Source organism: Lissotriton helveticus, chromosome 2_1 (assembly GCF_964261635.1).
Source record: "Lissotriton helveticus chromosome 2_1, aLisHel1.1, whole genome shotgun sequence".
Lineage (NCBI taxonomy): Eukaryota > Metazoa > Chordata > Amphibia > Caudata > Salamandridae > Lissotriton > Lissotriton helveticus.
This window is the reverse complement of record NC_136059.1, coordinates 1,731,284,292-1,731,301,819: the sequence shown is the minus strand read 5'-3', so window position 1 is coordinate 1,731,301,819 and position 17,528 is coordinate 1,731,284,292. Positions and strand designations below refer to the sequence as shown.

The following is a 17,528-nucleotide window of genomic DNA, read 5'->3' as shown; positions in this document are numbered from 1 at the left end:
TTCAGTAATTCTTATGAGAAGAGGCCTGGGCTCGGGTGACTTTAATACACTTTGCACACATTACTAACTGTTTTGATTCCTGGTGCAACAGCCCCATGTTTGCCCTTTTCCCTCAGTAGGGGGCTGAGTATGATGCTTTCTTCAGCTGAAAAGCTCGCCTACCTCTTTGCTGAGTTTCTGGAGACTCTCCAATGTTGTCTCCATGGTTTCCTTCAGTTCCTCGACTGGCAGCGGTTGGGAAGACACACCTTTCTGGTTTTCAAACAAATAAGAAACATGAGGTTAGCACAGGGAAGACTGCAGGGCACAAGAATTAGTAAAGTATTGGCAAAGCCAATTGGTCTGGTGTGTGCCGCCAGCTTTTTGGCTTTCTCAATGCTGGTTTTGTCATTAATGTAAAACTTAAGTGTTTGGGAAGCTGGCATTCACTTGTCAATCAAAAATAATAAACAAAATGGCTAACAGTAAGAATGTTTTGTGGTCTCAGAAAGCAAGCATTGCAGTAGTAGTCCCTGGCACTGAAAATAACTACTTTGTGTATGAATGAGCTCCTTGTGAAGGGCAGAATGCCATCACTCACAGTGGTTAGCCAGTGGCTGAAGTGGGCTGGCCCACTGCCCCAGGCTCTATGCTGTGATTGGCGTAATAAAAACGTGAAGGAACACTAAACACCAATGGATGAAGAGGTCTGGCTAATAAAAAACTTCAATCAGGGCCGGACTGGCTACCGGGCAGTTGTGTGTGCTGCCGAGCTAGGGGCTAATTTCTCTGTGGTGTGGGCTTATTTTGTTGATGGGGACCTGCGTGCGCTTTGAAATAAAAAAAGCAAAACTAATTTCGTTTTGCACACGCAGGTCCCCATCAATGAAATGACCCCCCTGCTCGGCAGCACACACAACTGCCTGGTAGCCAGTCCGGCCCTGCCTTCAATTAAAGAATACATATACTTTTAGTAAAAATCACAAGTTATTGGCTAACAATAGACCTAAAAAAGGAGTACTCCCACTTAGCACTCTAAAGCTAAGTCGACATCAGTGACAACTGAGCACCGTTTACTGGTATGTATAGAATTACCAGACTGACGATTTGTGACTCAAGCGTGTAAATATATGAAATATCTGTTGCTGGAGAAAGTAAATAACTGAGTTTTGAGACTGTGACCACATGCAGGGGATGGTTAAGGGTCAGCAGGGTGGAACAAAGTGACAGAAGAGAAACACACATGATAGGAGCACATGCGTACCTCCTTTTATCTCTTTTATTGCACTTTTTTTTTAATCCAGTTCCACTAAATGGTGCAATTTTATCACTATTCTGTTAACAGAGCTTTGTCAATTAACATAACAGCTAGGAACAGATGTGCATAGTAAGGGAGGGAAGTGTTCTCAAAATATCGAAAGCTAACTTTCTATTCCACCCAGGCATCATGGAGAAATAACTTCATTAAGAGAGCACAGCCACATGTAAGAAAGAGATGTAGCAGAAACAACTATTTCTGAGAAAGAGTGAAGAAAAAAAAGCCAGAAAGCAGAACGTGATGGCAGATCAATCGATATCTCTTTTGGCCCTGCACTTTATCACAGACCCTATATCAGCGATTCTTCATCTTATTACTTCTTTGGACCACCACTGACTTGTTACTGGAATTCAGGGACCCCACTGAGATATTATTGAGAGACGGGGAACCCAGACCTAAGCAATTTCTATGATTTGAACATCAAAACAATACTCAAAAATGCAGAAACAAGCCTACACTACACAGATATGCAAATCTTGAAATGTTTTGTTTAATTCACAATCACATATAGAGAAGTTTTCAAATTTGCTTCCTTATTTATATATACTTCATTCATTTTTTGATGTACTGATTTTAATATTATTTAATTTTGTAGAAAAGTCTCGGACCCCCTGAGTAGCCTTGCAAGCCTCAAGTAAATCCTTGGACAACAGGTTAAGAAGCACTGCCCTACATGGCTTGAATCGTCAGCCATATTCTCTTAATATTATTTTTCCCATATCTGCCCCACATCTTAGCCAATTAATTCACTTCTGCTCACATAAATATTTTTTTTTCAAAGATCATGTTAGCAGATTTATACTAATGATCCCAAGCTCACAGAGTGGAAAGTGGACATTTCCATAATCGTAACTTCTGCAATGATTGGCAAGTTGTTCCTAGTATGTAGATTGGATCTATGACTGCAAATAAAAGATTGTCTCTTGAATTAATCGCTACCTGTAATAATAAATGGCATTCCACCAGTTACTTCCATTTAAATATTTTTGTAAAATCTTCATGAACTTCTCCGTAACATTTCGATTAAACATTGGAAATAGTATAATTAGGGCTCCTGGTTTTAATGATATTTATTTTTTTAACATTTCCATCTGTAGTTATCCAAATTTATTTTATGGGCATTTTATTGGTATTTATCCATTTTTATTTTATGTTTTGAGAGTAAATTGAGTCGTAAAATGGTGTATTTCCACATTTATTTAACTGATAAACATACACTCATACTTTGATGTCTGTAACGTTTTAGTGAATTAAGCAAACAAATATAACAAAACACTACCCAGACAGTGAAATATTAACATTATATACAATTTTATGTTACCACATGCCTGTGTTTAAGTGACTCTCATCCTGTTTTTCAAATCCCCATTGTGTTTATCTGCTTAGCAGTTGGTCTGGAATTCATGAAGGACAACAAAGAGAGTCACTCACAAGAAGCACAATTTTCACCATTTTTCCACTTTTAAAAATAAATACAGACAGGAAATAGACTATTTTCTGTCCGTTTTTATCTGTAAAAATCGGCAAAAACGTAAAGCTGGAAGCTTTTATTATAATCGTACAGTTTTTCTTTGTAAATACTTCAAGGTTTCAACTAGCTTTGATAACCTATGTATTTTCAAAATGTCGCTGACATATTTTTGTTAACTTTGTTTTACCCATTAGTGAGCATCTTACTCTAAATTTGGCCTTATTTTATACTGGGAAGTAAAAATGTCAACCTTTGTACCTTTCTTTCTGTTGGTGTAATATTGTACCACCAATCCCAGTGCAAGGATATTAGTTCTAAGGAGTGTGAGAAAAGACTACGCAAGAAATCGAGGACGCCCATATGGTACCCAGGCCCCTTTCTTGACTTACTTCGCACGACTCACACTTTATCAACCTAATACACTCAATTCGAAGGGCACATCAGCAAGTTCAAGGCATGCACTGCATACCCGTCTCCCAGCCATTAATTAAGTAATTTTTTACTTTGACTCTTTGGACAGTGACACCCGGTAAATTTGATGAGAGCCTAATCCTAAAGCCTTATATAAAGAGAGAAGCAGTGAGACATAGTTCACAGAAACACAAATGAGAGAGGGCGCGAGTGGCGTACACATTAGTACACTTGCTTCTTCTTACTCGTGGTCCTTTTCTTTAGAAAAAAATCAAATGTTTTACCAAACAGCTCATGTTTGCGGGTTTCACTTCCATTATTTCCCAACAATTAAGTGCCTTTGCAGCAGTCCTAGTGCATGAGCTCATAGGTCATTGGAACACTGTCGCGCTCGTGACAATGGGTCACGGGTTCGCACCATCAGTGCGGGCTGAAAGAAGTGCTCATGTCTAGAGGACGCGGTGTGCTCTGTGAGTCTGGCCATCATAAATGTATGTATTGTGCAGTTTTGTTGAGTTCATAGGATGGAGGAGACAGGAAGGCTAACCGTGTCACTGCGGGAGTAGAAGACAGAATAGCACACATCTCCTTCCACAAGGTTAGTAGGGATGGAAGGTGGAACATCTGGCTGTGAAGGGCCTCTGCCACCAGATTAGAAGTGGCATCTTCACCACTTGGATGCTTAATCTTACGAGTGAACATCCTTTGTGACTTTAACTATAATAGAGCCACCGGTGCAAGGATTTTAATCACGCTACACGCCACAACATATTATCACACCCACCCTTGTAGTTACAATAAAAAAATAACAGTTGTCTCTTATGAACCCCCTGATGATTGTCAACCTGGGCAACTGTCCACATATCTTAATTTCCTGGGCCAGCACTGCATGCAAGGACTACAGCATGGTACCTACATTTGCAATGACAATTATTACTGGGACGCTTTCTTTGTAGGTTCTCCATAGAACACAAGTGACTCAAACACAACATTGTGTTGAGTTGCTTTTTGTGGTTTCAGTATATCCACAATGGATAAAGTATATCTTTATAATTCGTTCTTATTGGAATAAATGAGTACAAAAGTGAAGAAGACTCCTTGAGTTAACAATGGTGGTCAAGCTTAATTTTTCCATTTAAAAATAAAGGGACTAGACACATATTTTAAATCTACAGCACAAGGCGGCAGTTCTAAAATAAGGTGTACAGCGTTCACACTAAAAAGTTCTCATATTATACAAGTGGCATTCCGTATTCCCTACTCAAATATTGTTTTTCTGGCAGAGTGAGAGGTTTAATAATTTGTAAATATTACTCATTCCAAACCAGAAAGTAACATAAGCAAACACCATCCTAGGAAAGGTATTTTTTAGCATAACACCAATAAAATACCATCCATGACAACTTGGAATACAGCAGGTCCTGACTTGTGTTTCGCTCGTCTGAAATCACTAGTCAAGTTTGCCTAATTCTGACATGAGCTGGGTACACTGGGCAGATAAACCAACTAATTAAGAACAACAGAACCATTATTTTGGTCTGTTCTGAGCTTCAATTTTCGTTACAGCTTTGGTTTAGGGACCACGGCTCCCGCATAGAGTGGAATCGACTTTGTCCAAATTCAGGCAAAAAAGCCAGAGAAACACTTAACTGTTCCACTTTGTTTTCATGCATTATATTCCACTGCCATTATTTGGCTCATTGGCCGAGGAAGGCACACAATTTTCTGGGTCTCTTCTTTATTAACTCAACATCAAAGCCCCACAAGAGAGGCAGTGAGAGTCAGTGCGCGGCACAGAGACAGGGAGAAATGAGACAAACATTGAGAGAGTGAGAGGGAGAAATAGAGAGTGCGTAATATGAAAAGATACGAGTTAGAAGGTCATGAAAAGGGGGAAAGGGAGATGAAGAATAACACAGTAAAAGAGAGAAATGGAGGGGCAGAGACAGGGAGAATGTGGAGAAAGGGGATAAAGACAAACTGAGATAAGACAGAAAGTGAATGTAGAAGATAGGCAGAAACGCGCGTTTAAGTAAGTGGGGGACAAAAGGCTGATAGAGAAAGACAAATACAGAGAGAGCAACAGATATACATAGTGAGGATAGGGGACAAGAGACATAGAAAGAACGGGGCATATGCTTACTCTGGGCATTCGCCCATTTTGGAAGAAACAGTTCTATTTTAGTTATGTGGGGTCCCATGCATAATGCATAATACAACATGGTCTCACGCCTGCAGTCAGCTTTCCAATGCAACAAAACTGCTAGCAAACCTCCAGCTTCAGTAGGGGTTTTCTGACAGACAGGGCAGGGCGATGCTGTGACTGAAATATTTAACCTAATAACCGCAAGCGCTCTCTCTCTTCACTGGCAAGAATGTAAACTCTACATTTGTTGAACAACAAGAGCTTTTCTTTTTTTTCAGTGATGTTACTGTAAGTTAACAGTGTCTCTAGGCTCTAGGTTCGCAGGTTCTGCGACTTCAGCTTTTTGATTCTCAAGACATTGTCTTTTCACTGCTTGAGGATAGATCTAGCTTAGATAAATTCTTGAACAAAAGAACCCAAAAAACTGCTCGCATACCCCAAAAAGATAAAGGTGTCCTGATCATAGTTCCTTTTTTAACGAGGATAAATATAGTGTAGACAAATTCATCGTGTGTGCTGGGTACCACGTGAAATTCAACATGCACAGAGCTCTGAGCCAGTGGGGACAAACAGGAATTGAGAGCCAGTAAATTTCATTCTATTATTTTTTTGCTTTGTAATTTGTTGAGCGCCTGAATATTTTTGTAAAATAAAGTTTGTAAAATTTAACATCTCGAAAGAAGAAACAAACGCCCTAAAAACTTTGAGAAATGACAACACTATAACAATTAAACAAGCTGACAAAGGCGGCTCAATCGTGATCTGGGACACTAATGATTACACCACCGAAGTCATGAGACAGCTAGAAGACCAAACGTGTTATCGCAAAATTGGTAAGGATCCTACATCTGAATTCCAAAACGTTCTATTTCCCATTTTGAAAGAAGGATTTGACGAAGGTTTTCTAGGCCCAAAAGAACTGGAATATCTACAAAATAAACACCCCAAGACACCAATGTTCTACGTCCTACCCAAGGTCCATAAACACCAAACTAAGCCACCTGGCAGGCCAATTGTGGCAGGATGTGATTCACTACTAGAGTCAATAGCCAAGTATGTTGACTGTTTCTTAAAACAATTCATGGATTTTGTTTCTTCATATTTACAAGACACGACCGATTTTATTAATAAGTTGGAAGACGTTCAATTCAACAGTGACAATGACTTGTTAGTAACCCTAGATGTCATCCAACTTTATACGCAAATTCCTCAAGACGAAGCTTTGGCAGTACTGGAACACTTCTTGGATCTAAGACCTAGACCAGTCCAGGTACCAACAAAATTCCTAGTAGATCTAGCAACCTTTGCTTTAAAAAAGAACTACTTTAGCTTCAGAAACAAATTCTACCTCCAAGTAAAAGGGGTCGCGATGGGGTGCCCTTTTGCCCCGGAGCTGGCGGTACTCTTCATGTCACTCTATGAAGACACTTATGTCCACAACAACAACCCCTTTAGTGATCACGTAGCCACTTGGTGGCGCTTCATAGACGACATCTTCATGATTTGGACTGGCGATGAAGAAAATTTAACATCTTTCTTCAACTGGCTTAACACAAGAACAATAGACATACAATTCAGTATATCACATTCAGCAACCAAAATCTCGTTTCTGGACGTGGAAGTATTTCCATCAGAGGGTAAATTGGCAACATCATTATTTACCAAGCCCACAGATCGCAATAAGGCACTACTTTTCTCAAGTAATCACCCGAGGAGCCTGAAGGAAAACTTGCCATTTGGCCAATTTCTACGTATTCGTAGAAACTGCTCTTCCAATGAGGACTACAAATTCGACGCAGAAAACCTGGCGTCTAAATTGTGTGATCGCGGTTACCCAAAAAAACTGGTCCGCAACGCAATGAAGCGGGTAAGATGGATACCAAGAGACAGTCTCCTGGAGCGAAAAACTAAGACCAAACTCAATCGGCAGGTCTGTGTAACCACCTATTGTCCTAATGCCAATAACCTTAAAAAAATCATCGGACAAAATTGGCATCTAATAAAAAACTTGGACGAGAGTTTACAGGAGCTTCCCTTGTTCGCATTTAAAAAGGAGAACAATGTAGCCAATCATGTAGTAAGAGCCGTGATGAAAAAAGATGAGCAACCATCTTTAAGACAAATGATGGGATTGGCACCCATAGTTGGCCATCATAAATGTGGCACGTGCCTTTGTTGCGATCTAACCATAGAAGGATCATTATTCCAACATCGTGGCATTTCATGGAAACATGAAACTTTAAGTAATTGTAAATCAAAGTTCGTGGTATATGGTATTGTATGCCCCTGTGGACTCCTATACATAGGAAAGACCAACCAAGAAATCCGCCAGAGAATCGCCCAACACAAATCCAGAATAAAAAACGAAGTTGAAACTGCCCCCTTGGTCAACCACTGGATACGGTGTAAACATCACCTAAATGATCTTAAATGGACCGTCATCTCCCGTGTGGAAAAGGACCCACGTGGTGGGGATCTAGATCAAAAACTTTCCAAACGGGAAGCATACCTAATCGTTAAGTTCGATACAGCAGTTAGAGGACTTAATGAATTGTCTGAAATTTATAAGCTGTAGAACCCCAGTGATAGTTCTTCTTGTGAGCTTACCTGTGCAATTCAACATTTTCCCGATTTGCACATTTTTTCCATCCACATTCCAAAATCACTTTCCCCAATTGTTCTCCCCTAGAATAGACCACGTAATATATACAATAGGTGGCCCCCTGGATGCATGCGTGCAAAAATATTTTCGAATAAACTATGCTACCTCGTAACTACTAGCAATCACTGCGCACGCGCAGAATAGCAGTGTTTTGCTTAAATATTGAAATGGTGTCCCAATGGACATGCTCCACGCATGCGCGAGGAAGCAGTGCCGAGCGGAACGCCTGCAGGACCCGATAGAGAAGATTAGGACTTCCCTTGCCGGTAAGCCCCAGCGAATTCAGTTTCTGGTGCCTGACCTTTTAGCTTTCGCGGTAATGCAAGCATTAATACGCTGCCCCCGTCTTCTTCCAGCCAGGCGATTAGAAAACTGCCCCAAAAATGCTTAAACGAAGCTGAACCGAAAGTTTTCAACGCGGTCGGCCGATTTTCCGGTAAGAAGCCTTCCCCTCCTTTGAAACAGTTGTTTGCTTCAAACATAGGTCCTTCACTAATTTAGAGCATTCTTTTGTAGGCGAACCGCCTTTTCCTGCAAAAAAAACCCGCACAACAGGACACTCCATCACGCAACTTAGAGGTAATAGCCCTTCACTTTATATCACCCATTCTTCGATATGGCATCCCAAATAAACAGAAGCATACACAGTTTTTTTCGATTTTTTCTTCTTTTCTTTTCTTTTTTGATTTGTGTCAACAGGTGACAACTGTTCTTCAACCTCTCTTACTGGATAACTACTGTTTTGGTAAGCACAGGACTCTGGGTGTTGTAGTGCTTGGTAGTGTTTCTTGTTTTCTCAAAGACAAACTGAATACAGAGGTTTTCCCTTCTTGTTTTTTCTAGAGCGATCTGGCCCTGATGAGAATCCCTCCCAACTCGTAGGGATTCGAAACGCGTAGGCCTCCTTACGTCCAGCGTCTGCCCTTTGTGTATTGCTCTAGTGCTGATCTGTTGCCGCACTAGTTGTTATTATTTACACATTTATTGTTTATCCAATTTGTGTAATTCATTAGACTTACATCAAAATTAATGAGTGTATTCTGTAAAATTTTTGCGAAATTTCTTTTATGTATGCAGCAGACCGAATACTTAACCCATCTGTTTATTTCTTACTCTATTTAGGTTAAGTATTGTTGAATGAATGCATGAATGTATGTAGTATGACTGTGATACGATTGAGTTTGGAACTGTATGGTTGACTCTTTTGCCCTGTTCTGTGTCCTCTATTTAATTCTTCTCTTTGTATATAAAATGTTCTGCTTTTTGACAAATATATGTTGAAAGTTTAAATATATGCACTTTCAAAATTCATTTTGTAAAATAAAATAGCGATTAAAAAGCTTTTCCCATTTTTTGATCAGGCGACTTCTTTTGGTTGTTAGAATAAGGCATTAAATAGAGTATCAGTATTGGCCTTTCTTGTTTTGTTTTTTGAATATTTGAGAGACATCAAAACTGTAATCTGTTTTAATCAATCTCACTCACCTTCCTGTATCTCACCATCACCCACCCAACCCTCCTGGTTGCTATTCCATAACTCTTATTTACACTCCAGCTCCTAACACCGTCCAACATAAAATGCACTCAATGATTCCATCTGTACATTAACCAGAAGTTTGTTCTTGTTTATCGCCAGCCAAATTTTCACTCAACCTACCGCGCTGCACGCACAGCACACCACACCTAAGAGAGTTCCACTGGCTCTGAACACACAAACGTGCCCAGTTAAAACTCCTCACATATACCAGTAAAGCCCTACATAACACAGGTCCTGCCTAGCTCAACATCCAAATCTCTTCCATAAACCCACCAGACAAGTCGGTTTTGCAGGATTCCTACTCACACACATCCCATGTATACACAAGGCAAGAGTCGGGGGTCTCCCTTTCCCCTACACTGCTCCGACAGCCTGGAAGGGCCTGTTGCTACACATCTGAGCCACCTCTTCCATCCGTTAGATCCGCATGAAGCTAAAGAACTAGCTCTTTGAGTGGACCCACTGGCCAGCTCTTAGCCAAGCTAGATGTGCACCTGCTTCAGTGCCACAATACCCTCCCGGGTGATAACGTGCTTTACAAATATAACTAACGTAACACTGATGAGGTGTGGGGGCATAATTTGACTAACATCATAGGGGTTTTAAGTGCCCTGTTATCAAAGAGCAAATGAAGCAGCATTTTCCAAGTGAGGTCCTAGGCCCTATTTTATCAAGATGAGATGCACAGGGGTCTCGGTTGTGACCTTTAGGGCTCCTAAAGGGCACCAGTGCCATCAGGTATTACACAGGATGCCCCCCATCTGGGATTTGCTGGGTGGGAGAAGGCAGGTCAATATATGCTTCCTTCCATGGGAGCTCCTAATCACTCATGGAAAACATAGTGGCTTCAGCACCTATCGCCAAGCTCTGAGTGAGACCTCAAAGACAAATCTTTGAATGCCAGCAGACCAGGGACACCTCTGCAGCCCTCTGACTTATCAATGTGAGCCACATTGAGTTGAAATACAGTAACACCAATTAATTAGTTGACAGGTGACAAATCCATTAGATGTCTGTGCTTCAAGGATAGTGACAGCAAGATATCACTACATCTAAGCCCAGTGCCGATTTCACTCAGGCCACTGCACATAAACGAGAGAGCAGAACATCTAAAGTATGTACATGGTGCAGTAGATTCCAACTGAGAAGCTCACCGATGTATTCACTGAAGGTGTTTTCATTACTTCCCGCCCTCTTGGTAGCAAGCAGTCTCAGTTCAGCCAATTGAGAATCTGGCGTATGGTGCCCACACGCCAGGCTTCCAATGATCGTCAGCGTCATTACCAATAACTGATGATTTGCAATAATGAGTAGGTCATGTTCCTCTGAGCTGGGTCTGCTATTAAGCTGGCTGCTCTTCTGGCGACTCCACAAAGAACCGATGAGATAATGTCTTAGACCTGGATTTAATGTATGATTCTGCTTTATTGCTCCCTGGGGCACTGACAGTCATGATGGAAACAGTGGACACGTTTACGTCAAGGTTACAATGTCTCACAGCATGTGGCAAATGTGCAACATGTTAACAGAGCCCAAACAGAGGCATGGGCGATACCTGTTCCTGAAACCTTTAGGTGGGCTATGAGAACAACCAATAATAAAATTAAAATCTTCAGCCCATATAGAGTCCTTATTGATGGTGTTTTAGGCACAAAAATGAAATGCAGCACAAAGCACTGCAGCAAGCAGCCAATCCATGCATCCAAAAGTGTTTTTCTGTCTCGTGGTAGCCAGGACCTTGTGCTTTTACTAAAGATATATATATATATTATATATATATATATGTATAGCTGAGAAAGTCAAAACGTTGCCAGGCAGTGACTGACCTACTGATTTCGAGAAGCTCAGAAAAGAGCTTGGTATTCCTTCCGCCACTAGACGTCATCTCTTCCTGTGCACTAGTGCACATATAAATCAGGGGCGGCTCCTCCTTTAAAACGAAGGAGCATCATCCCACTAATTAAAATGCCCCAGATGAAAAATAAAATGGTAATAGGCATTATTACCATTTTATTTTTAATTGACTCTGCAAACCTCCGTCCTGAGACGAATCTCAGGACGAGGGCGGGGCAGCTGCTGACATGCAGCAGCAGAGAGGAGTGATGGTCTGGGCACTTTGAAGTGTGCATGTCTCTTTAGCAGGTCTTCTTGCGATGGCCAGCCAGACATGCGCATTTTAAATCTCTCAACACAGTTGTCTTGGGCAGCTGGGTTGAGACCGAGCAAAGGACTCCAGTGCCCTTTGGAGAACTGAGAGAGCCTGCTTCATCCAATCCCGCCGTTACTCTAGGATTGGTTAGGGGAGTTGGCTAGGCCCGACGAGAGAAGATCATGGGCCCGAGCGAGGACATGCAGCAAGGTAAGTGAGTTTTATTTCATTTTTATAATGTATTTTATGTGTATTATGGTGCAAATCGCCGACATGCATTACATTACCATTTTAAAGTTAAACATTTTAACTTTACAACAATAATGTAATAAATGTCGGCATGAATTTAGTTTATAGATTTTTGCACTTTTTTGCCCGCCCCCACTCTCCTCTAAAGCTGGCAGCCGCCACTGATATACATTGTCCAACACAACTTGGCGATCTAAAAAAACATGGCATTCCTTTGTAATTTCATTATCCATAAGCAGCCCCATTAAAAATTCCTGGACCCTTGTAACAAAGCTCTATCAGGCAACATGCACTCTCTGAAGGACAATAGTGTAATATCTATAGAAAGCATATCCCACTCAGTTGCATCTTTCAGACACATTCATAACAGACGTGCCTATTACTCCAACTAAATTACAGTCTGTAAGTTTTAAGGCTTTATTATTTTAACTAGACTTCTGCAAATTATGCACACATAGGGTACTTAACCCACTGAACTACCTGGGCATTATGCACTCAATACAAAAAGTACAGATGAAGTGAATTCAAAAGGAGACTATGACTTATGGATAAATGTGTACATTCTCAAAATGGCAGACAAATTGTATAGAATATGCATATCGTTCTACTTCCAGTTCTGTTGACCCCTGCTTCTTTGCGAAAGTCTCTGGGATTCTGCATGTGATAGTGTATACTCGCATATCCTAGCCCATAGCAGGGTATTATCCTTCTAAGCCAAGAAATTCGCAGAAGGCAAGCACTGCTTGATGATTGCAGGTAATGTTAAATTTATACTGATACTCGATAAGCAGGAACATTAAGGGGAAGCACGGGGGAAAAGAACCTAAAAAAGCAAGTTCTCTTAGACTCCAAATAGCTTTTCAATGACAGAACATGGACTCTCAGAAGAAATGTATACCATGTAAAAAAGATGCATTCTTAGGTCAGAGCTGGCGGCGAATAATACAAACGAGGGAAAAGACAAAATAGGTCAACCAAAATGTTCGCTTTCAGGACTACATGTAGAGTAATCTGCCTTTCCCCTGATTGCCCCTCATCGTCCCCCTAGTTCACTCCCCTCCAATTTTATCTGCAACTCTTCCTTAAACAGACAATACCAAAGTTACTTCCTGGAGGAAGTTGATAAGTCGCTAAATCTGTGCAGCAAAAGGTGTTAGGAGGAACCAGAAGCAGTACATGGCTCCAGTCAATGACTCCAAAACATTATAAGCGATCACTGCATTGTGAAAGCAAACCGAGGTATACCGTCTCCTTCCCCAAAACTACAGCACTGCACTAAAGTCGCATATTGCACTGGATGTACCCCCAGTAGTGTAATAAATTGGAGTGCAAAATATTATAACTTCAGTGTACAACCACAATCACTCAGTTCAGCTTACTCGCTTCCATCACCTGTGAAGCCCCCTTATCCAGCAAGCATCTTCACCACTCCACTATACTGGTGACCCCCGTGCGCCCCACCCCAGTGGTTGCAGAACTGAGTCTCCTATTTTCTTTAGGTTACAATTATCTTACATTTCTCTGTCTTGAAAATATTGTGATTAAGCAGTGAGTCCTCAATTCTTCCTGCTTGCTACAAGATTTTTTTTTTGTTGCAGTTTTATATAGCGCGTACTGGACCCGAAGGTATCAGAGCGCTTTACATGAGCACCAGTTCCATTACAGATGGACACATTCATTTTTAGGCACAGGGAGATTAAGTGATTTGCCCAGAATCACAGGATGTTTGAGCCTCGCACCAGACTCGGACCTGGTTTGCAAGCTTCAAAGTCGGCCGCCCTAGCCATTAAGCCACACCCTGCTTTGTGGAAGGAGCTCACTTGAGTAAGAAAGTAGGTGGAGGAATAGTGCACAGCATGTAAATCTAGAATTTGTTACTGCTGCAGAATGAAGTCATGTGGAGGTGTCGATCATCATGCTCTCGACAGTTAAAGGTAAGCGACGTCCATTTCACTGCCTCCTCTCCCTCGCTGGGTATATACAGTGTGCTCAAGTTCCCACACACTGATTTTGGAGGCTGCTGATCCATGGTCTGGTCAGTAAACATGAACTGGACAGTAAAAGTGTTGACCTTTCTGCCTCAGGATGGAAGATTATTTGATTCCAGTGCTTGATATTTTAGTCGTCCATCACACACGGATGACAAGAGCCTGACCCATCATCGCTCTCGCTCTCTCTTTCTCTCTCTTCACTCTCTCTCTCATCTTCAGTGTAGCTCATCATGGCGGATTACTAACTGCACATAACAACTGACCGCTGCCGGACAAACAGCAGAAGACAAACCAACTAATGGCTGTCTCACGCGAGTACATATATCCCTCTCTCACCCAGCCTTCACTGTGATAAAACCCCACTGACTCGTTATTACACGAGGGCGCGTTTCCTCATAAAATGAGTGATTAAAGTGTGTACCATTCCAGCAGGAGTGTAGGGCCGAAATCGGTAACAATGATTTTGCAGATGTTTTTACCCATCGGCAAAGGTTGCAAGAGGCAAACTTCACGACTTGGTGACACTGGAAATTTTGTCGCTGCACATGCTTATTTGCTGCCAATATGTGAACCTCTGTATTTATGTACCTTGTCCAAATTTATGTATAACTATATGCAAGAATACCAGCCACAAGCATCCCCAATTTCAATCTTCTGTCTGATCATGTGACAGGGAAAACCCATGCAGAGCTGAAGTAGATTTCATAAGATGCTAGGAGAGCCCATTGGACAAATAAAGATCACAGATTCCATAGGGTCAGCAGACAATATTTCACTTATAAGAAACATTCATAAAAATACAATCTATAGTTTAAAAAAATGTTTTTTCCAAATAAGTAAAAATGTAAATCGGTGTCCAGGCATGTACAAGACAGCCTCTGCATCTGCTGCGTGTACTTACCAGGACTGGCTTCAGAAAGTCGATGTTGGAGTGAAATTGTTGCTCAGCTTCACTGAGCTTGTCAGCAGGCATCGCGCAAACAATAGCATTGAGGACAGGGACTGCGGCCTGGTTGCTGATCATGATGAATTCTGACAGCTTGGACACATTGCACATATTCTTCAGACGAATTTGGTAGCCAGACACTAAAACCTGGAAGAAACGCAAACACAGTTGAAGGACTCACGCATACGAGGCTCGAGGCACAACCACCATTTCACAGTAGCATCTTACTCAAAAATGGTAATCAAATACAAATTGTGACAGTATCGCTCATACCACTTTGCTTAGCTCCACAATTATGCACAGCCACGTGTATGCCATGACACGTCAGAAGGATTCGTTTGAACCTTACACACAACACCAAAACTCTTTCCAGAAGGGGTATACTATAAAAACCACACGCTATGTGCACACATAATTTTTCCTACATTTGTTGGTCCCTTCGTTAAACTTTGGCTGCAAGTGACAGCTCAAGCGTTACTGAAGCGGAAGAGCTACATGTGAGAGGTGCTTGTACTCACTTACCCGTTCGAGGTTAACATCAGCGTTCATGATCTCGTTCGCTACCAGCGAAGGCATTGACAAATTGTTTTGCAGGTAAGTCGAAAATGTCTCATTCTCAACCAGGAAGTCATGCAGCTTCAAACCTGAAGAGATGAGAAAATTAGACATGGTTGCAGTACGTCAAAGGCTGTGTACAGTCTGTAATAAATGAGAACATAAAGAACAGGGCAATGGGAACATGTAGGGCCTCCTTGAGAAGGCTGATGAGTACAGGAAGAAAAGACGCAAAATATCTTGATACCAAGAAACACACAGACACGGGGACTAGAAGAGAAACCTCTTTCACAAGAATTATTCCCTGATGATTTGATTTCAGTCAATCAGACATTCCTTGGTAATTTGATTTCTGTCAATCAAACAGACAAGGAGCCTTCTATTCCAGTTCATCTCCTGCACAACAACTTGCACAACGGAGTCCTGTTAAAGGCCCTGCAGCGAAATCAAAGGGAATGGGTGGATGCGTCAAACATCACCCCTTGACTGCGCAGTAATTGAGGAGTATGTTCTGCCACTTTACCAATATCATTTGCACTGATCTCTGGTAGTGAGGAACGGGACTACAGTGGAACAAAGTTAGTTTGCGGTCAACATAGTTTCTGAGGGAGAACGTCCAGTGGCCTCCAGAAGTAGCACTTTGGCACAACTTGCACTGTCCTTGCTACCCCTGGTCTCAGGAGTCATGAAGATGGTGGCCGCAGGAGTAAAAAATAAATACAAGCTCTGCAGTGTCCACCTCATACCATCAATAGCAAGTGAAGGTGAAGAAACACAAGATATAAACATTAACTAGTCACATGTAGTGCAGAGCCGCACAAACAATCTAAACCAGCTTTTTAAGTGTCTATAAATTCAAATTCTATTTCAGAAAACACAACATACCCAATTCATAAAGTCAAGTATAGTCGTAAAACTAAATTTAAGGGAGTAAATGACCCAAATTACAAATAAAAGTCATACCCAAATGGATACCTGCAAGGTGTAAATGGGTTTAGTGCTGTGTAATTATCTGATACAAGTCCATAAAATGACAAAGTAGTAAACTACACTCAAGATGTGCGGAGTGAAAGGAGCAAACCATGATTTACTTTGAATGTGCCGTCACAAACTCCGAGCTGACCCTTTCTAACCTGGAGACAGCACGATTTACCCCCACATAGAGATGAGGTAACTCCCCTTCGGGGCGGGGGGGGGGGGGGCACTTTATCCTCTTAACTTGGTAGACTGTAGCTAGGGGGGTCTCATCAAAGGAAAAATTTTCCCATTAGAGGGAAAAAGCTTAAGTAAAAAGAAAACATTTACAATTGAAACTGTCTTCTCACACTTAATAATTGCACACCGTTTTGAAATTACATACTGGAGAAATGACAAGTCAAAAAAAATGCCACAGGAAAAGATGGAAATTATGTCAGGCATAGGTGTAAATCTTGGCGTGTACTTTTTACACTAGTTTATGACAGGAGGCGAGAATTAGTCCATGCCAAGTGGCAACAGATTGTGCACAGGGCTTTTATTCTTCGAGTACTGCACCCCAGCGGGGTGGATGCGCACAGTGCCGACGCTATGAAGATTTGTCTCTCTCCCCCATCCATCCCCTTTGATCACATTCCTGCCTCCCAAGAGGTGGCAGCTGGGGTTACAGGCAACCGACAAGCAACACACACCCCGCACCGGAGCGAGGGGCGGGCGAGGGTGTCAAAGCCGTGCCGGGCGAGGGGCGGCGGCGCCGGGGGCGCAGAGGGTGCCAGGGAGAAATCCGGGTCCACCTGCCCCGCTTAAGAGCCTCTTTGTGCCGCGCAGCCGCGCTTGGAGCTCGCCTCCCCAAACAGAGGGACCAGGGGTTACTGTCGGTCGTTACCACACCGACAGTTTCAAGTTCCTGTCGACTTCTTGCCTCGCATGAGAAAGGCTGGTTTTAAGAAGGAAGATAGGCGAAGGCGGGAACGAGGGGGCGAGGGAGAGGTTACTGCAGGTCGAGCGCCGCGTCCATGCGCAGGGTAATTCCTTCTCAAGCTGTTAAACAAAACTACACAGACCCAGCGCACTTTTCAGTCACCGTCCTCTTTGTAGTGAGAAATACACGTCTTCCTTCAATTCGTGTCTTCATCGCA

At 42.0% G+C, this 17,528-nt stretch overlaps 1 protein-coding gene across 1 annotated transcript in view; it reads right to left on the bottom strand.

Moving 5' to 3' along the window:
• The window catches only part of ABCA1 (ATP binding cassette subfamily A member 1), a 132,747-nt gene that overhangs the window by 89,401 nt on the left and 25,818 nt on the right, over positions 1 to 17,528 (bottom strand). Inside the window, exons 5-7 of the mRNA XM_078676675.1 lie at positions 15,382 to 15,503; positions 14,815 to 15,006; positions 163 to 252 (exon numbers count right to left, since the gene is read on the bottom strand). Of these exons, the coding sequence (XP_078532801.1) occupies positions 163 to 252; positions 14,815 to 15,006; positions 15,382 to 15,503 (404 nt within the window). The remainder of the gene's footprint in view (positions 1 to 162; positions 253 to 14,814; positions 15,007 to 15,381; positions 15,504 to 17,528) is intronic.